At 44.5% G+C, this 21,867-nt stretch overlaps 1 protein-coding gene across 1 annotated transcript in view; it reads right to left on the bottom strand.

Moving 5' to 3' along the window:
• GRIN2B (glutamate ionotropic receptor NMDA type subunit 2B) overlaps positions 1–21,867 on the bottom strand; it is a gene marked incomplete at its 5' end in the record, with an annotated part of 168,268 nt that overhangs the window by 99,780 nt on the left and 46,621 nt on the right. Inside the window, one exon of the mRNA XM_082010807.1 lies at positions 18,178–18,776. Coding sequence (XP_081866933.1) covers positions 18,178–18,776 — 599 coding nt within the window. The remainder of the gene's footprint in view (positions 1–18,177; positions 18,777–21,867) is intronic.

Here is a 21,867-nt window from a genome sequence, read left to right on the forward strand (position 1 = left end):
AAACTGCAGTTTACACTTGTTCAACAGACAATTATTAGAGCTTTAAAAAAACCCAAAACTTTCTAAAATCCTCTCCTCACTGAGCCTTCTGAAATCTAAGGGACTTTCTCTACACATGAACTCAAGGAAGGTCTATGTCTGCACTGTGGAAGCAAGAGGAGGACTGTACCTCCTGGGTTTGCATCTCCCCGATCCTGCCCGCTCCCTGCACACAGGGATTGCTGGAAGAGGAGGCTGGCTAATTCCAATGCAGTAGGAAAGAGCCAGGAAGGTGATCAGGATACACTGACTGGGACACTGGAACAAGCATGGGGCTGAAATGCTACATGGGAGAAGAAAACTGGGAGGTGTGACACCTAGACCATTTGGGCAAAGAGACTGGGACTTGTTTGGGCTGAGGGGAAGGGAAGACAGATGGGAAAAGGAGCCAGAATGTGGGGTAAGTGGAAATAGATGAAAACAAAAGGCACAAGTCCAGAAGTGGAAGATGGATTTTCCTAGATCCAGGGTCTGGAGCTTAGATGAGACATCTGTGAGGCAGATCCTAGCTTTTCTAGGTAAGAACCAGCCTAGGACAAGGAGCCAGAAGGGCAGAAGAGATAAGGCAAGCTAGAGGAGATAAGACAGAGGAGGTCAGCAGTGGGAGAGAAAATCTGAAAAGTTCATAGCCACTAAACCATGCACTTTGTCTAATGAATAAGCCCAGACTTTGCCAAAGTCAAGCACTGCAAAATGGGGAAATGCCAGCATTACATTTATTCAAGCAACCTGAATGCAGGCCATTTTGCATAACGACTACGAATCAGTCCTGAATGACATAATCAATGACAATTTTTCTTGCAGGACCCCTGTCTCATTCAATGCACCACATGGACTGAACTGGAAATCAAACTTAGCTGTTTGGGAAGACGGCAGTAATCAAGGGAGAGGTAGAGAATGGCTGGAATAAACAAGACGATCATATAGGTGAGCCAAATGAAAGCTGTACTGTAGGGCTGGATTTGTCTGCACAAGGGTCATGGTGATACCAGAAGGAAGGGGAAAGGGGGAAAGGGGGAAGAAGGGAAAAGGGAAAGGGGGAAAGGGGGAAGAAGGGGAAAGAGGAGGGAGAGGGAGAGGGAGAGGGAGAGGGAGAGGGAGAGGGAGAGGGAGAGGGAGAGGGAGAGGGAGAGGGAGAGGGAGAGGGAGAGGGAGAGGGAGAGGGAGAGGGAGAGGGAGAGGGAGAGGGAGAGGGAGAGGGAGAGGGAGAGGGGAAGAAAGAGAAGAGAAGAGAAGAGAAGAGAAGAGAAGAGAAGAGAAGAGAAGAGAAGAGAAGAGAAGAGAAGAGAAGAGAAGAGAAGAGAAGAGAAGAGAAGAGAAGAGAAGAGAAGAGAAGAGAAGAGAAGAGAAGAGAAGAGAAGAGAAGAGAAGAGAGAAGAGAAGGAAAAGGGAAAGGAAAGGAGAAAGGGGAAAGGAAAAGGAAAAAAGAGAAAAGGAAAAAAGAGAAAAGGAAAAAAGGAAAAAAGAGAAAAGGAAAAAAGGAAAAAAGAGAAAAGGAAAAAAGGAAAAAAGAGAAAAGGAAAAAAGGAAAAAAGGAAAAAAGGAAAAAAGGAAAAAAGGAAAAAAGAGAAAAGGAAAAAAGAGAAAAGGAAAAAGGAAAAAAGAGAAAAGGAAAAAAGGAAAAAGAGAAAAGGAAAAAAGGAAAAAAGGAAAAAGGAAAAAAGGAAAAAGGAAAAAAGGAAAAAAGGAAAAAAGGAAAAAAGGAAAAAAGAGAAAAGGAAAAAAGAGAAAAGGAAAAAAGGAAAAAAGAGAAAAGGAAAAAAGGAAAAAAGAGAAAAGGAAAAAAGGAAAAAAGGAAAAAAGAAAAAGAAAAAAGAAAAAGAAAAAAGGAAAAGGAAAAAAGGAAAAAAGGAAAAGGAAGAAGGAAAAGGAAGAAGGAAAAGGAAGAAGGAAAAGGAAGAAGGAAAAGGAAGAAGGAAAAGGAAGAAGGAAAAGGAAGAAGGAAAAGGAAGAAGGAAAAGGAAGAAGGAAAAGGAAAAGAAGGAAAAGGAAAAGAAGGAAAAGGAAAAGAAGGAAAAGGAAAAGAAGGAAAAGGAAAAGAAGGAAAAGGAAAAGAAGGAAAAGGAAAAGGAGAAAGGGAAAAGGAAAAGGAGAAAAGGAAAAGGAAAAGGAAAAGGAGAAAAGGAAAAGGAAAAGGAGAAAAGGAAAAGGAGAAAAGGAAAAGGAAAAGGAAAAGGAGAAAAGGAAAAGGAAAAGGAAAAGGAAAAGGAAAAGGAAAAGGGAAAAGGAAAAGGGGAAAAGGAAAAGGGGAAAAGGAAAAGGGAAAAGGAAAAGGGGAAAAGGAAAAGGGGAAAAGGAAAAGGGGAAAAGGAAAAGGGGAAAAGGAAAAGGGGAAAAGGAAAAGGAAAAGGGGAAAAGAAAAGGGGAAAGGAAAAGGGGAAAAGGAAAAGGGGAAAAGGAAAAGGGGAAAAGGAAAAGGGGAAAAGGAAAAGGGGAAAAGGAAAAGGGGAAAAGGAAAAGGAAAAGGAATTTTAGTTGGAAGGGACCTACAATAATCATCTAGTCCAGCTGCCTGACCACTTCAGGGCTGACCAACAGCTAAAGCATCTTATTAAAGGCATTGTCCAAATGCTTCTTAAACGCTGACAGGCTTGGGGCATCAACCACCTCTCTAAGAAGCCTATTCCAGTGTTGGACCACCCTCTTGGTGAAGAAATGCTTCCTAATGTCCAGACTAAACCTCCACTGGCACAGCTTTGAACCATTCCCACACATCCTATCACTGGACACCAGGGAGAAGAGGTCAGTAAAATCTCTTAAACCAGATTCTTTGCAAGCAGTCACTAAATCTATGCGCCTCATTTTGTGGATGTTTGACAGAAGCTGGACAAACCCTCTGCCTCCTTTTTTGGTCTGGTGGCAATTCCAAACAAAATTAAGTACTGTACTGAGAACCCAATTTTGGCAAATCAATAAGTATAAAGTTTTGACTTTGTTGAAACAAAACATATAGCTCAGCCTGCCCTCTTTTGAATCTGAACATTTTCAAACATCTTTTTTCAAATAAAAGGAAGATAGATATTGAAATTATAAATTAATATGAATAAGAAATTAAATGTTTCATCTAAAATATATTGAAAGAAATAATTCAAATTAAAATTAAAAAAAGGGAAACAGTTTGGAGACTGCGTCCAAGATGAGTTCTGCAAAACAAACAATTAAACAGGATACAAACAAACAGCCCATGTAACTTGCATGTCACCAAATCTCCATTTCTATATTAATAAAAAAAATCAATGAAAAATGGTGCCCAGTCCTAGTTAAGATTTGGCAGGGCGCAATTCAAGGAATTGCTGAGTTGAAGTCAACGAGAAATTGCTTTGAACACAGAAAGCATTCTGTAATGATCAGTACTTCGAATAACGAGATTCTAGGTGTCTCAGATGGGCCATGAAAAATGAATAGACATTTTCAACCTTAATCTTGCTGCACCTTAGCTCTCTGCCTATACAACGGATTTACATTAAAAATCAGCAGCTTGTGTGCTCTCATCTCACAGGAGTAGGGTGAAAAAGCATGAACTTCATGACGTACTGAGATACTGCCCTAACATGTGCCACAGATAACACCTCGAGACGAAAAATCCTCTCTTCTCAGCAGCCTGTGAAAGCAGGCACAATACAAAGCTTAAGGCTACACATTAAATAAGGCGAAGAAAACAAAATACTGAATCACTGCTCAGCTGGGAAATGTCACTCATTCTGCATACAGAATCAGGCGAGGGTCTTGTCTTGAAAGATGGTATGCAGTGTTGAAACCATTGCTCTATAATGAATAGACACAAGAGTGCCAAATTAAGATTGCAGACTTAATTCTGGCATTTGCTTCTGTTTGAAGTGCTTGCCTTTGCAACCTAAATAATATTCGTCTGACACAGTTGTGCGTACGTAATATATGAAAGGCTCTTGGCTCGGGGGCCTTGGACTTCACAGAACATTGCGGCCAGGCCCCATGAGTTTTCCTCCCCAGTTGTTTTGCTTCCAGCTCACACCAGTTTTGCAGCACTGTATTAGAGCCTGACTTTTCCCGTCTCCTCCTTTACCGCACACCCTTCCTCAGACCTGCTTTCTCACCTCCAGGCACCCACCCAGCCAGCTCCCCTGCACTGACTTTCATTGCCGCATTGTTAATTATTTGCTTGGGCAATCATGATCGTAGGACTCAAAGCACAGACAGAGGTCTCGCTACGTTAGATGTAAAGCAGCAAATACAGTAGTTAGAGGTTTCCTAATTTCAGGGCAGAATTGCAATAGTGTTGGCTTTCTGCATCCTTCCCGGACCTGGTCCATGCTGCAGAGGTACTTGCCTCGATCACTTGCTCCTTTGCAACCTTCCACCCAGTAACTGTAGCGGTGGGAGGCAGAAAGAAAATCCTTGACTCATCACATCTGTCCTTAATTGCAGTTCTCATGCTCCTTCTAGGCCCAGATTCCCTCACATTTGCATGGCTGTATAGCTTCTGTGGTCTTATACTCTTTATCCATATCTCTTTACTTGAACAGAAGCTGAACCATCCCCTACTACTCACCGGAAGAAGACAAAAACTCTGGAATCTTCTGTTGAGGTAAAACCCCTTTCAGAGAACTTCTGGTATGGTTTTGTTCATCCTGCAAATTTTGTCCAAAGCCTTATGTAAAGACCATGCAGGCAACATGTTTGCATCAAATGAAACAAAGGCACCATACTAGGGTGGGAGTAGGGGCTGATGTTTAAAAAAAAGTTCTATGCAGAGGGAAAAATAATTTGGAAATTGCCAAAATGCAACTATTTTAAAAATCAATTTTTTAAAAGAGTTTAGGGCTTCTTTTAATTTTGAACTTTTTTTTTTTTCCTACTAAGAATATGTTTCAGAAGTTGGAAATATCAAAACAATAGAAAAAGACCAACCCAGTCCAAAACATGGATAATCCTTTTCTCCCTGGCATCACGACACCAGTCAGTGCAAGATTCCTCCTTTTCTGACATCCCTTGTCCTTTCCTATTGTAAATTACTGTCCTCCTCCTCTTTCTTATTCCCTCTCTCCCTTCCTCCCTCTCTCCTGGCTCTCTCCTCTGGCTTTCCCTAGTGAACAGTGAGCTGCAAGAAGCATTCCTGGGCTAGAAATTAACATATTAATGAAGAAAGAGCCTTGAAGAAGAGTTGAGAGATGGGGAGAAAACAGAGAGATGAGGCAGACAGAACAAAATAACAAAGAGAAGATATAATGAAGAAGGGACACAGAGCCAAAGCACAAAGGCAGAAAAAAAAGCCTTTCTCAGGAACTTGTGTTACTTCAAACACTGCCATGGGAAGAAAAGATGAAAGAGAGGAAAGAAAGGGGGTGGGGAAAATGGGGTGGTTCTTCTGTTTTAAACCAAACCTTAATATTTCTATAGAAAAGAATCACCTGTTGAGGGAAGGATGAGAAAGATGGAGGATGGGAGCAAGGGAAGGACACGGAGACACACAAAAGGGACATGACAGGTAACAAGAGCAATGGGTTCATCCCTGGCTGTTTGCAAATGACCACAAGCATGGATAGACCAGTGCAATCTTAGAGCTTTGCCTATGGGTTATTGCCTACCCTGCAACTCTCTTATTCTCTCCTTCCACAATGTACTTCTGCAAGCCTGCCCCAAAATTATGACGAAAAAGAAGAAAATGTCAATTAGCAAAGATTACTGTTGATCTGGCAAGCTCACAAGACTCCCACTCCCAACCCCTCTCAGCACTCTCTCAGGCAAACAGTGGTAAACCCATTAGGGTCAGTGAGTTGAGGAAGAAGTAAAAAATTACTAGTTCAAACATCTAAGTACTTGCCCAATCATCTGTTTCTCTACTTGACTACCCAACATTTACATCCTTGGTCAGATGCACTGCAGAAGAACATACTGTGAATACTGCGGAAGAGTATATGCTAAATTTGCTTTTGCACCCACTGGCCAGAACACGCCCACCACTCCCATGCCTGCTAACAAGACAAGAGGGCAAAGAAAGGATTCCTGGCCTGAAGAAGGAACATAAAGAAACTTCATTTGTCGTGGTGAAATACAGAGCAGACACTGCAAAACCAAGAGACATAAGGACTTGACTAGGAAAACAAGCTTTTTGGCATAGGCCTACATCAGCAAAGGTGTGAGCTGTTACCAGAGGGCCATTCCTGTAAAACAGACCTCCCTCAGTTTATCGCCATTTTTCACAGTCCCACCAACACGTGCCACTGCAGAAGAACTTGTTCCACAGCTTCCTGGTCATACCAAACCACTACTACACTGACAGCACCCTCAACACTCCGAGTGCTGAGGGCTCGTGGTCTTCTGCAGCACGCTCCTGGAGGCGTAATGATGGGGTAGATAGCCACAGGCACAATAGCGTTTGTCTCCTTGACCAGTCCCACATCTCCTTTCTTCTGTAATGGTGAGGGGAGTGGACCAAAGACTGTTTCTCACTCAGCCATCTTCAAACGAGACCCTTAGGTGCTACCACACAGCTTTCTTTTCTGAGGCGTAAAAAAATTTCCAGCATGAGCCTCTGTCACAAATGTGACAGATTTACATGGCGCCAACAGGAGGCTGCAGCAATTCGCTGGCGTAGGAGTCCCCACTGCCCGTCTTCGGCAGAACGGCTACAGCCAAGGTCACCGCATCCATGCAACCCTCTGGCTCTCAGTGCTGCTGTTCCGAGCAGTGGCAACTGAAAAGGTAAGCTATGAGCTACAAGGAGGAATAAAGATCAGTGCCACTCACAGCCCTCCCACTTGGGGAGCTGGCTGTGTGCTGAGCTCGGCAGTAGCCTGCATGCCCTTCACAGCGAGTGCTGTAAAACCAAGCCCAGTGATGCTTTTTATTTCCCCAAGTGCTCCTCCTTCTGCAAAGCATCCCCACGCTCCTTCACTGCCTTTCTGCCAGTGCCCTTCTCCGGGGACCTCCTTCCGTGCTGTCGACCGATGGCTGCGACAGAGGTTTCAGAGCTGCCGCAGCTGAGCACCAAGAGGCAGGATCCCTTCTCTGGGCTTTGTGAGGATCCAGAAGTGGGTGGCAAAAAGGGAGGAAACCAGCAACAGTGCAAACCAGCCTGATCCCCAACGGAAGGTGGCAGATGGCTCTCACCTGAGCAGCTCTCCACTCACCTGTGGCTAACCCTCCCCCTAATGACTACCTCCGTACTGGCTCACACGGTACTTCCAGTGCCACCCACTGTTGGCAGGGCCATGCTCTTCTCATTTGGCTCCCCTACTCTGCCAAACTTTCCTGTTAAAGCAACTTCATGGGACTATAATAAACTATCCCAAATCAATTTCACAGCATTGCTAAGCTTGTGCCTTCATCAATTCAAACCTGAGCTTTCCATGAAAAATTGCTGGGAGAAAAAAATACAAATCAGTAAACTAGGTAAACTTCTCACTCCAGCCAGTCGAACTGGGGTCTTTTCCAGAACTAGCATCTTTCCATAGCGACTAGAGAAACTGTGACTTGGCACCAACTCCAAGGTACTTGTTTCATCTGACCAGTAGTCTCACACGGGCAAAAAGCAAGACCTCCTCCTCCTCACAGCTACATTAAAACCAAAAGATATCTGCAAGTAGAGCTCCTCCAGTATCTCATCTACACGCCTTCAAGGAAAGGGAAAGAAAAGGAGACAAGGGCAGCAGAACATGCAGAAGCCTGAAAGATCAGTCCTGCTGCACCTCCAGGATCTGGGCAAGTCAAATGCTGAGAAGCCCAGCAACCCACGTTCCCCCCCAGAACAGTTATTTGACAGAAATACATACTAGACGTACTGAAGAGCAGTTGCTAGATGTTAGGATTTATTCAGAGGCTGTAAGCACCTGTACCTCGCACCTCAAAGTTTTCACAGTCCCTTGGTGATGCTGGAGAGCATTTCATCATGGCTTAAGTACCAGCTCTTCTAAGCTCTCACCATGCCACACATCACCACTCAGATGCAGAAGGGCAGTGTCAGCATCTTTGAGAAGAGGGTGGAAAGCATTTCTTGCAGCAGTCTGTGTTTGAGGTATCTCATGTCACTCACAGGGCTTAATCTGCCAGTGACGCATTATTTTGAAGGGGAAGAAAGCAATGAAAAACATCTTTTTGGGGGGACCATCATTTATTTATGACATTAGCTATGTAGCTGCATCCTCCCAGAAATTCATTTCAGTCAACCCTTTTGCTCCGCATCCTGTCCTGGTTATCACTTGTCTATACCCAGCGGCAGGTACCCAGCAGCCTTGTTGGACGTCTCGCTCTGCCCAAGGCTGAGTTTCCAGGGGAAATAATCAGGCAGATAATCAGCGTACAATCTAGGTATCTCTGCCCAAAACATTTCATGGTCTTGTGATGAAGGAGGTCTCTGAAAGCAGTTATCATCTGCTGGTGAAGTCTGCACGCTGGAAAAGCTGCCAACCTCCTTCCTGAAACCACTTCTGAAACTGCTGGCTGGCTGTTCACACAGGCACACAAGAGGCATGTGTGGCACTGCTGCTAATCTCTTGCACTTATTAAACAGCCCCAATGTCTTGGCGAAAATCCACCTCTAGCAATTTCACTCTGCCAGCTGAAACTCCTCGTGCAGCTCCAGTGAGGTGTGGTATTCATCTCCGCTTCATACTACGTGCTGTTAAACAGTTGCTCTATTTCACCCCAGAGATGGCTGAATTTTAGCGGTGAATTAAGCCATCCCTTTCTACTTTGTAAAGTGCTTTGGAATTGCAGATAAAATATACTACAGCCTGTCATAAATAAACGTAAGATGCTGACACTGCTACTGGAGGTAGCCATCTTGCTGAAAAATGATTTCATTTGTGACACTAATAATACCGGAAAGAATGCTGGGCAAGACACAGAAAACTCATTTCCATCTTGTTTTAATACAGCTTCAAAAACCGGAAAAAAAGTCAATGTCGAGTCAGCATTTGTGCATTTTCAACCACTGTCAGGCCACAGAGATTCATGGGTTTTCAGTCCAGTATGGCAGCCCTCTTCCACCCTGGCCACACCATCAGTGGGTGAACTCTTATCTGATTACCTGCCATCTCGCCAGATCCTTAACAAAGGGCAACCCTAAGTTCACAAAACCAGTTTTTCAAGCATTTCTCGTGGTGTATTACTGCAGAGGGGAGCTCTAATCACCTTAACAATCTTTACTCAATCAAGACAGGGGTGTAGACCTGTTCAGTGTGATACAACAAGCTCAGAAATCTCTCCACAGAGGTGGAAAAGAGCTTTCTTTTGTAGGAAGACAGCTGACAGCATTCAGTCTGATTGATCATTTCAAGGGCACTATGGTTAGATTTTAATATTCATTTTATATCAAGGTGTTTGCAGGCTTGAGTAGGGACATTTTTATTACTTACATCAGGCGAGAATATGCTGTGGGAATGATAGAGCAGGTAGTGGACTGGACAAGCTGTCAGGTCTCTGCCATTTCTGTTTTCTTTGTTACAATTTCACTCACATTTAAGCATTTTAAATACCACATTTCTAGATTATCTTTCTTACAAATACTTCAAGAAATATAGTGCACAGTGAACGTACAATACCAAAAAAAAAGTGACATTAAGGTAACATACACCACCTTCAAATATTCATGGTCTATTCAAAATGAAATTTTCTAACCTTAATAAAGCAGGAATCCCTCGTCTAACACTGCAAACTAATTTTTGAAGTGAAGCTAGCTTTGAGTTATTTGTCCACATCAACAGAAACTTCACCGATGGATAATTATTTGAAAGCAGAACAAATGCATTCATTTCACACTCTCATAACTCAAAATTGGATGAACAGGGTTGTTTGCTCAGATTTTTCTAAAATGTTCACCTTTAGACTGAGTGAAAATAAAATTTCCAACATGAAACAAAATGTACTTTAAAAATTACAGCTACTTGAAAATAGGCCAGTGGAGAGGTCTGTGAGCTGCAGAGGGAGGTCTGGATTCTGCACACATAACAGGTGTTCAAAGCCAGTTTGGTTTGGTCCCTTTGAGCTAAGTATTCAGCTGCCCCACAGATACGCAGATCCACATTTTCCCAAAATTTGGATGCAAGTCTTGAGTGCACCCTTAGAGCAATGATTTTGAGAGGAATTTCATCAGCAGCATCTGAGTCAGGAGCACTCTAAGCCTCGATTCAGCAAAGCACTTAACCGTGAGCCTTGTGCACAACGATTTCTTAGACGAAACATATATGGCAAAGACCACTGAACAGCAGGTGCCTCTGGAGGGGAACAGACCAGCTGTTTGACAGGGCTCAGCTCCATCACCCAAGGGTGTAGGACAGAAAGGGGAAAAAAATATCCCACCAAAAGTTAAACCGCAGGAGTGGCATTAAGACTGCAGAAAGTCGCAAAAAAAAAAAAAATCTCATCCCGGACGCGCCAGGGTTAATGCCTCAACTCTCTGCCAAGGAAGGCCACCTGATTTTTTTAATTTTTTTTTAATATCCCTTTTACTCATTAATTTCTGTTAACAGTGAACGCTGTCGCGGCCCCCCCACCCCCCGGGAGGGAGCCACTAGGCGGCGAGCTGGGCTGGTGTCTTGTCAACCCGCATCGTGAATCCAAATTGCATCAAAGAGAAGAGAAGAGAAGAGAAAGCTGCTCCACAGTTGCACAGGGAGCCATAGCAACGCGACAGTTCCTATTTTTAAAAACTTGAAAGATAGTAAGAACATTAAGTCTGAGGGGAGAAAGGGAAAAAAAAAACCACAAAAACCCACAAATCAACCCAACCATGTTTCTATGAGAAAGGAAAAAAAAAATGCACACGTTCCTTACAGGCTCTCGTGATCAAACTGGATATGGCTAGCCATGGATTTGCAGGTGTGCAAGTCAGAAAATATCCACTGCCTCAACAAGCTAGTACCTGAAGAGAAGAGTCTATTTCTCACCTTCCCTCTGCTGACCTGCTAACGCAAGTTTTCCAGTTCCCTGGGGCACTTCAAAACCCAGAGAATCCCAATTGCCTTTTGTGATTGGGGGAAGATGCCACTGTAGCTGATGCTAAACCATAGCCAGAGCTGGGTTTGCAGTTTCGCACTGATTCTTTTTCAGCTCCACTGTAGAGGAAGGATTTTGATTCGCTTTTCATGAAAAACCGAGAGAGCCTGAATGCACAGGTTAAAGCATATTGTCACCAGCAAGTGAAGTTGCCACGGTATTAGCGCTAATTGGACTTGGCTGCAGAGCAGGAGATGTCTCAGTGGGCTGGAAGCAGAACATGGACATTTTCCCATCTGGAAACTGATGGTGCATACCAAAATTCATTCCCAGCTGGTGAATTTTGGAGGCCTTTCTGAAGGGGTCTGTCCTCTAATCAAAAGATAACCCTTGCCAAAAACCCATCACTTCACTTGAACCCTCCCATCCTATTTTCATTGCAAAGAGGATGAAAAATCCAGCTGTCCACACAGAACAAGAGCCTCCTCTCCCCCACAAACAAAGCCCTGCTCTGCAGGACCAAGGCATCCTGCGGCACCTGCTGAGGAAACGAACATTTTTGCTGTCCCCCGCATCATATACTCCCTTTGAGAAACCAGGGGTCCGCAGTACCCGGCCGGCGTGCTGAGCTGGTTTCATGCTAGTCCTTCCGCTGCAAGACAGCCCTGCCTCCCGCTGCCCAAGCGGCACCGCTCAAGGGCCGGGCAAAGCCAAGAGGCCAGGCAGGCACAGACCGTGCCCCGGGGGGGGCGGGGGGGGTGGGGTGTCAAGAGCATGTTACAGAGCTGGCCCCGGCATCCCCCTTCAGGGGACATAAAAGGAGTAAGAGAAAGCCATCCCTGCCCCCGAGATGTGGTGGCACATGGACAAATGCTCCCCCCCACCCACCGCCCACCTCCCGGGCAGGGTGACTAACCGGTAGCCCCGGGGTTACAAACCTGGCGCTTTTCACCAGCACTGAACAACCGCAGCAGGGAGCAACACGCACAGGACAAATGAAACGCAACAAGAGATGCAAGCGGGGGGGGGGGGGGGGGGGAGCAAGCACTGGCGGTACGCAAGCCGCAGAGAGCGAGGCGATGAACAGCAGGGGATGCGGGGAGGCAGGGAGACCCCGAAGGGGGCAGGAGGTGTGGGCCAGCCCCGGCCTCCAGCAGCTGCCGGAGCCGTGACAGGAACACGCAGGTTTCAGCATCAGGGAGCTCTTAACCCGTCCGCAGCGCTCGCGCCACGTGCGCCAGCCAGCACCAGCCTGACGGCGGCCGGACACACCAACCAGCGGGAACACAACGAGCTGCTAACAAGACGCTGGCTTAAAAGGTCAAAAGTTACATATGCTCCCTCACTCTCTAAATCTCTGAAAAGGGCAATTTCTGCATCCGTGGGAACGTGCCATTTATACCTTCTCTGCCCTCCTCCCCAGAGCAGCAAGTCCCAGCACCTCCCATCACTGGAGCAGCACTGGGTTTAAGGGCTGGAGCCAGGCTTCTCAGCCGGCTGCCAAGCAGGTAGATGCGGCCCCACCAAGGCCAGTGAGACCTTAGTGCTGGCCAGTGCTCCTCTCTCTTAGTAAAAAGTTAACTCGACCGTTCTATGAATGGAGAAAGGACAACACAGATGGTCTTGTCTCCGATCCTGCTCTCTACTCTCTTGGTGTGCTGTGTGAAGGTGTGTGGCTCACTTGGCTAGGAGACAACACAGAGTGGCTCCATGACAGTACCTGCAAATGACAGATGATGATCCCTGTGTCCAACGTGGTAGGCAATAGCTGCCATGACTGTAGAGGAGAGAACAGGAGGCTGAGTTGGGAGAGGCCCAGGAAACAAGGAAAGGTGCTGGCTGGGCACTGTTCTTGGCACTGACCTGGAGAAAGCAGGTCCAGGATGCTATGGGCATGGTGCTGCTCCCAGGTATCAGGGTTGCACAACACCCTGAAGGGGCACTGCACCTTTCCAGGGATACATATAGCCCCTATGGTCTTGAGTCTCCAGGGAAGCAATATATTTGTGCAATCCTATTGCATGTACTTCCTCTGCTCACTGACTCGCTGTTCAGCTGCCTAAAACTGCAGTTTCCACTAGAGGAATGTGGCCATGTGAGCACAGAACTTGCTCTGGCTGTTCCATGGAAAACAGTTTCCAACCATTCATCAAGGGCTCTTTTGCATTGCTTAACTGATTGACATGGAAAGCTCCAGATGAAAGTTAGTATTTCGCCCAAAGTGCAAATATCATGTCCAAACAATGCATCAAGCCAGCTTGCCAGCAGTTTTCATATTTGAGGAATCTGAGGTGCAGAACTGAACCTACCTTTGTTCTCCTCTTAATGTATTTCTTTGCAAAGGCAGTATAATTCCACATTTGTATTTTCATTCCAAAGCAAATGCTTCACTGCACTTTTTATTAAAATGAAATCTGGTGTGTGCAGCCTGGTGTTAAATGAGAGACTATTAAAGCCAATCAGTGGAGAACTCATTAGTAACCCTACAACAACAAACCAGTAGTTATGGCCCAGCATTCACAAGCAGCCATGACAACCAGTAGGAAGAACCCAGGTCTCATTGAAGGCTATAACAAAAACACAGCTTTGTAGCCCAACGACTGTGAATACCCATACAAAACGGCTGAGGTTCTATTCCTCAAATATGTGCCAGAAATCATAGTCTCTTCTCATGACTCATCCCTGAATTCCACTCCCAAGAATGCTCATGTCATTTAGTTATTTCTTCCAATTTCTAAAATGTAATGAGAAGCACCAATCCTGAGCTCAAGGAAATCTGTCCCATCAATTAAAATAACAAAATAAGCAGAAGGCTGCCTATAAACACATCCAGCTCTGCCCACTCACTCCTCAACAGCCATGGTGAAGGGAGAATAGATGATCTTTGCAGAATGCCTAGAAGGTTAGCAACTGTCCTTGGAAGGGCCAAGAGGGAAGAACTCCACATTTGGGCATCTCACCAGAAGAAAATCCTGTTAGAAACTCCTTCCCAACCTTTGTAATCTCATCTGGTAGAAGACAGCAGAGAGTGCTGGTGGTTTGCTGTGTGCCCAGGAGAAGACCAGTGATCGAGAGAACTATAAACTTGGTAGACTGGAATATTCAAACCAGATTTCTCTCTGGGACAATGAAGGAATAAATGAACAGGTAATTATTACAAACAAAACAGGGAATTAAAGAATGTAATTGAACTGGAAAACAGCATTTGGATATGTGGACTCCAAATGATCACCTAAGCGTATTATCAGCATAAATTGAGATAAAACCCTCACTAGAGGAAAACTTCAAGAATCGTTCAAAAAGAAAACTAACAATTCTTGTAGAACAAACCTTTCTCTAAGTATTATTTTCCTACTAGTTAGTGGAGTTATCTCACCAGTGGGCTCATTTCTAGGACAAAATCTGCAATGGTCAATGGTTGTGATCATACTTCTTCAGTGCCAGTCTAATACAAAGGAGAACTGGTTTCAAGATGGGCAAGAAACAGTTGCTATGAGACTATTATTAATATGAGAAGGTGCAGACCAAACACCTACATGGGCAAGAAATGGCATTTAGATAACAGTCCGTCTTGTTTCTTTTTGTGCTTGCAGCCAAACTTCAAACAAAACTTTGTTAGCACAAGCTATTGCAAAAATGAACAAGTGTCAACATAAGAAGGGGGAATGACATGAAGAAACTGAACTTTCTTTCTAAATCTGAGCAACATTCAGTTCATTTTCTCCTTACTCCATTATATACCCAGATCAACCACCAACTGAGGCCATGTTGAGCAAGACCATTTGATTTTAGCTGCATTCAGAACCACCGCACTTTCAGAAAAAGAAAAAAAAAAAACCAAAAACCTAAGAAATGGTCAGAGTTCAAAGGCAGATCTTGGGAAATGACTAATTCACAGTCTCAGTGTATAATGTGCCCCAGCTGAACTAAATTACACATTTTTTTAGTTGGATGTGTCACTCTCCGAATAATAAAATAGGAAAATTCCTTTATCACACTGCCTCCCAGCTACAGATTTGAAGCAAATTGGACCACTTTGGATTAGCTTCAAGAGTTTCTGAAACACCAGCTACACAGTGATGTATTATCCGAGGTCACATACACTTTGCAGTCTCCCCAGACATCAAGCCCACATACATACATTTCTCTATTCTGTGTAGGCATGCGGAGGGGGAACTGTAAGTTGCAGATGGCTGAATATAGTATTGCTGAGTCCAGGGCAAGACTAAAATTAGTTTTCCAGAACCTTCAGTCCAGTCCAAAGTGAGCCAGACCATGTCCCAGACATGCAGGTATTGCTGCTGCCAAGTGCGGACAACGCACAACAGCTGTGGGATCTTAGCAGGTGGAAGGGGTTAGGGAAGGTATGAAGCAGCCAGGTCTGCAGAATCTGCAATAGCCCAGATAGACAAAGCATTTCAGGAGAGATTTAGAGACCTCAGATAGACAAAATATATCAGGAGGGGTTTAAAGCTTAGCACATAGTAAATTCCGGCAAGTTCAACAGGACTTGAAGGTATGAACAGAGACTACAGCCATTAATCTCTGTGGGCTTTGGTTCAGTGAGGTGAACTCATAACTTCATGTCTGCTTCTTCCCACATCTTGTCCCCCTCCTCTACCTTTCCTCCTGCTCAGACTCCAGGCTGCGAGGCTGAGCTTGAAGCTATCACGTTTCTGTTGAACTTCGGATTTGTAAAAGCAATGGCTTATTTCAGACACCACTAGCTTTTATACATCAAAAGGCGCCCAGAAGTAATTTCACTTAAACAGAAAGCTAAGCAAGTCAAACTTTTTAACCACTTCACTTGGACGTACAGAGACGGTGGAGGCATTTGGGGGTGGGAGGGAGCAAAAACCGCAGACGGGCAGAGCACAGGCCGGCACCGTGCGAGGCAAAGCGAGTATTTGCACTGTGGTCACAGAAGCAACTGCAACACAGTGTAATTATTCCTGAGCTAGCTCAGGTGCCTGCAGCAATCTAGGCAGTGGCAGAACGGAGCTTGGCATGGGCTAATTGACTCTGCTTCTCAGCAAGACTGGTGTCGGTACCCAAACTAAGCTGGGTATATCTACATGTACCTGCAGGCGTCCCCGTGAATGCTGTACCCACAGCAGACAAGAGAGAAGGAACAGCATGATTCGCGCCATGAAGGTGAGAAGAAAGCTAGCATCTTCAGAAGTGACAAGAACTGCTTTCATGTGGGGTGCCCAGGCTTCAGGGCGTATCTTCACTGCACAACAATACTGTCCTATCCAGAGACTCGAGAGCCCCTGACGACGGGCTACTTCCATACAGTGCGAGGACATCCTGTGCAGAGAGAGTGTGTTGGGCCCTCCAAGCAGCGTGGCTGTATGGGTATTACGTTATGCACAGGCTAATACTGTGTCAACAGAACTAATTAGCAGGTCTCCGCAGAACACTGCGTCACATAGCAGGTGACAGTGTTGCTTTCTAGCTAAATGCTGAAAAGACACAATACAGCTCCCCCAAAAATCCCTGTTCATTTGGAAAGGTAGAACAACAGCCTGCCTTGATGCTACTTCTGATAACTTTGTGTACACTAAATACATTTCCCCTGCTTAATCATTCCAGGGATGACTCAAAAGAGCAGCAGAAAACACCCTTTACCCCTAAGCCTAGCTGGGAAGGAAAAGGATAAAAGCTTTGGGCACCTTCAGTGATTCCAAGACTTGCAGACAGCAAAAAGCCAGTAGGGGGAAGAGAAAGTAAAGGCAGTAAGACCTGGTAATATGCCAATGGATCATAGAGACAAAGGGAAAATAGCAGATAGCATTATGGATAATGCAATGGGTCAAAGAATGGACTTTTCTTTCAGTCATCAACTTTAAGGCAAAGCAAAATCTGCTTCCTTGTCCATCAGTCCCTCTATCTGCCTAGTACAGTTGGCAGTGAGGGGTCACAGCACACAAACCAATCCATCACATTTACACTGTGCCATGATTCATCAGGACAAATGAACAAAGATGCTAAGCTCTGTGTGGCTGCCTCTCCTGATGGCTACTGCATGGATTCCCCTTGTCCTACCACAAAGAGACCAACCTGCCCAAGGATTTTATGTGTAAAATATAAAATATATTTTATATGTAAAATAAAAAAAATTTATATGGAGAATGACAGCTGAGCAGGTCAGAGGGCATCTGGCTAATTGCAGATCCCATGTCTAATTATCTGGTTTGCTTAGTGACATACTAAAACTCCAGCTAGGACAAAAAGGAAGATCTAGTAATCAGAGTGCTGTTCTAGAGGTTGTTCTACCACAGGCTTCCTCTATGACCTTAAACAGGCATCTTAGCACTGTTTCGTAACAAAATCTGCATCTAGATCAAGAAAGATGTATATTCAAATAGGTTTTCCCTATTTTTAAATGCTCTTTCCCATCTAGAAAAACATGCCGTTCTGATGGAGGTGCCTCAAGTCTCTGCATAATGTGCACAAGAGAATAGGACTCAAAACATCCAGCAGACAATAGCCAACAAGGTGCCAGTGAGCAGGGTGATAGCACAAGTCCTCCTCTTTAAGGTAAACTGGATCCTTAAGACAGCCAAGTGCTTTAAAGGCTTCCAGTATAAAGCAGGAGCTGAGCAAACCTGTTGACTAGAACTCTTTTTGCAGCTCTAGTTCTCTACACCTCTCTGCACTTCCTTCTCTCCTGTAATTCAGGGCTAATGGATGGCAGAAGGGTGCTTGGTCCTCAGACAGCAGGTGCCATGAAACTATTCCAGGCGGGTTATACAACCATCACCTATAAAGGACACCCATTCATATACTGCTGGTGCCTGGAACAGAACCTGGTACCTTCTAGATTTCAATACAAACATCCCAACTGCTTGCAGCAAGAACCCATGTGAGAGTTACAGACCCATTCATGCAAAGACACTCCAAGAAGTTCAGCACCGTTATAAAAGCAAAATTCTGTGCATCAAGCGGCACACTCCAGTTTTTGCACTATGCCTTCGTTGTTCCTTTTCCTCATGCTGGCTTACCCCCTGTGTTGTTTGAAGGCTTTCTAAGTGGATCACAGTACAGGCACTCATGACACACAGCCATGTGGGTCCCACCATCAGCACACCTTCACTTGCCCAGGTTCTGGCCAACACTGTCCGCTTTCCCAAAGCACCACGTGCCCTAGCAGAATTATTCTGGTCTCAGAGGCCCTCTCTGACCCCTCTTTTGTAAGGCTGGCCCAGCCCCTTCCCTTACCTGTTGAGCATGTTGGACTGGTAAATCCTTTTCTCCTGGGTGTTGTAACAGCTGCTTTTGGGCTCAGGGATGAAGCTGTGTTCAGACAGCATATCAGAAGCAGCCGTGGTGATTATGGCTATTCCATCCCTCACTCTGGCAGGAAGACCATAGTCCCATTCATCATATGAGACAGAGATGAGCCCAGTGGGGAACTCGGATGGCACTGTGTCTGTATCCCCTGCCACCAGGCTGGGCACAATCCACGTGTAACCATAGCCCGTCAGACCCACAGAGTTGGCCACCTCAAAAATGTAGGTGGCCTCTTCCTTTGTGCAGTAGAGGAGGATGACAGGGCTTTGGAGCTTCTTGAGCTGGTTCTGGATCTTTGAGTCCCCATCGTCCAGGGACATGTCCAACAGGAGGACCTCCTCCAGTTCCCAACCCACAAAGCTGTGCTCAATGGTACTGCGGATCTTGTTCACAAAGTCCTGGTAACCAGGGAAGTAAGTAGTGACAATGGAGAAGATGTACCAGTCATATTCTTCCATGATGTTCAGCATGACAGAGGCTTGCTGTTCTATTGATGGGCCAAACTGGAAGAACATGGATGACTCATCCTAGAATAGGAAGTCAAAGAGAGGAAGAGAGAGAAAAAGAAAAGAAGAATAGGTCAAAGGAAATAAACAACATTCCTAGTCAACCCATTGAGCATGGAGGTGGAGGCAAGCAGTCAGAATCTTAGACTTCATGTCTTGGCCAGGCTTAAGGATTTTTAACTTTTAAAAATTTCAAATTTAAGTGAAGAAAGTGGGAAGGAAGTAAAAGCCTTTTTATGACCAGCTGTCCTTACTTTATTTTTAAAGGCAAGTTGCTGAAATTACTTAAGGATTTCAAACATTAGGCATGATTTTAACAGACAGGGAACGAGTGGTACGCAAGTGAGGACAGAAAAAGAGAATATGTACAAAGTATTCCACGGCTGCAGAAATTAAGAGCTTTAATCATGGGATTATCATAACCTTATATGGTAGTATAAGCAGGATACACAACAGCTTTGATATTGATTTAGTTTGGGACAGTCACTCTAGTCTGAGTATACAGACTGAAGTACAACTAGAGTAAGCAAAACCATTGGACACAAATAGCTCTGAGAACCTCCACTGCAAGCTCCTCTCAAAGCAAGCAGTAGCACAGAGTGCTACAGCTGTGAAGGCTCAGTCTCAGAACAACGTAAAACATATTAAATGGAAAAAATAAAATTATAAACTATCATGGGGGTTTTTTATACCATATTTTAGAGAAATGTCAGCTCAATATTTCTCTTGGTATTGCTTTCATATCCTTCTGCCATACGACATTCATCTTTGCAAGAATCAGAATTTGTACCATTTTATAACCTCCAAGACTCCAAGGGAGTTTTGTACAGATCTCAGCTATCCAATGGTATAGTGCAAGCCTTTTTCATCCTGGGATTTCACAAGATACCAGGCTTTCAATTTGTGACAGATTCAGTAAAATCCAGATCCTTGCTATTGCCCAGTTCACAATGGAAAGGAATGGAAAAAGCATCTGCCAGTATGTTCTCTTATGAATTGATCTTCTATCTTTTAAAATAAGCTGCAAACTCCCACTGACTTCTGTAGAGTAGGATTAGATCACAATCAAAAAAAAAAAAAAGGCAAAATTAAATGATATCTCTCTGCAGAGATTCCCATTCCAATAAGAAAGTTCTCCAAATCCAATGACCACTTTTAGGAATGAGATAACAGCCCCAGCTTCTTTCAATAAGCCAGAAGAGCTGAACCAGAGATACAAAAGGAGGTAGTCAAGAGTTTTAGACCTGGGGAAACTCACTGTGCAAATGCCTCAAGACATGACCTCAAGATATTCACACTTAGAAGAGCTTTCTACGAAATTCACTCTCCTACAGCCTGGCAGGTAAAGCTGTTTTTCAGCAGGGATGCCAGTTAATCATCCATCCATCCATCCATCCATCCATCCATCCATCCATCCATCCATCCCTTCTTTAGTCATGGTTTAGATTACCTATAGCCATTTTCTCTATTGGCAAAATATGCAACTCTAGGAAAAAAAAAGCTCTGATCCTGCATCCAGCCTTAAGGTGTTTGTTTCTCTTTCCTGAACTCCCTGTGGGTCATGTCCTACATGAAAGAGTCCTTGCTCCCAAGATCCCCATGCCCCTCCTATGAGGTTTCGTGATTAAACTCTGTTCGCTTCCTCCACACAGGTCACCACCCACTTGTGAAAGCACCCTTAGGGCTGCTCTTTGCTCACTGGAAAAATAAATGTACACAAAAAGAAAAAGGAAAAGAAGGCAGCAACAACTTGGAGACAAGTTAAAAAAACAGGAGCAGCAACTGAGCCTCTCAATCATTCTTTCTGCCACCATAAATCACCCCTTTCTCCCAGAACTATGCTCAGGAAAAGAGCTTCCTCTTTCAGTAAAAAGATACTTTTTGTCTTTAAAGCTTACGGAGAAAATCAGGACAGCCTGAGTTTAACCAGGATATTAGTTTAGTAATATAGAATAGTAATAGTTTAACCAGGAAAGATTAAACACAGCCTCTGCCAGAGTTTGGAGAAAGCCTAAACAAGCATCTCCAATACACTTCATTGCACGGTGCCTTTGAAAGCCACTTGTAGCAAACTGAACGCTAAAGTGCAAAGACTCAGCCTACTGTAACATGAAAAGGCAAGGCAGCTACAGAGATGAATAGTATTTATTTTTATATTAAATTCAACAAAAGCTTTTCTGTACTTATGCATAAGAACCTCTGAACTGACTGCTAATTTCCGCAGTTTCTAGCAGAGAGTCTAAGATCTGAAGGACCTGGCTATTGAATTACAGGAACATTTGACACACAGTGTCTTGAAGTCTTGTCTGAAAAAATAATGGGTGTTTTCCTCAGTGACAAGTAGGGGATGGGAGATGGTAAATCCACTAGCATTTCAAGGCTGCAGGAGTTAGTAGGCATGATGGTGAGGTGCGGGAGGTGCTGCCCTCCCCCTGATTTTAAACATGGTCAGATGCTCCAGCTCAAGTGCCCACTGACAGTTTGTTCCACAGGAGTGCACAGCCCCACTGTGGAAGAGAATTCAGCCCCAAAGACTCAGGGGGAAAATTCAGAGATCCTCACTGACCAGAGTGTATCAGAGTATCAAAAATCAATACAACAAATAGATGGCTTTATCGCAACCTAGCTAAACAATTCCTCTCCACCGAGAAATGTAAACACCCCTCCTTAAATCAAACAGCACAGACCACTCGGCTGTGCATGTAATAATTGCTCTTGAGCAATTGCTTGCATTTTTATTATAGAAACAGCAAGAAGCAGCAACTTCTATTCAAAATGCGAGCATTAAGGAGGTGCAAGGCAGCCGAGCTTTTGGCTTGCCAAGATGTCTCTTGGCACTTGATTACCTCAATATTTGGGCTAGCCAAATGTTCTTCATTCCCTAACCAACTCAGCACTCAGCAAAGAGAAGGAAGAGTGAGGAAGGACGGACAACAGTGTAGAAGAAAGTGTCCCTCTCATAATGAATGAGGAGAATTGCTGCTAGAGCTGGATGGGAATCTCAGTGAGTGCCTTTTGGGGGACAAAAAGCAACCTAATAAAAATGCCCAAAAGACACAATTTCCTTCCTGTCCTATTTTTGACCACACCTGATGGAAAGTCAGGGAAAAAG

Source organism: Phaethon aethereus, assembly GCF_964289735.1.
Source record: "Phaethon aethereus genome assembly, chromosome: 1".
Lineage (NCBI taxonomy): Eukaryota > Metazoa > Chordata > Aves > Phaethontiformes > Phaethontidae > Phaethon > Phaethon aethereus.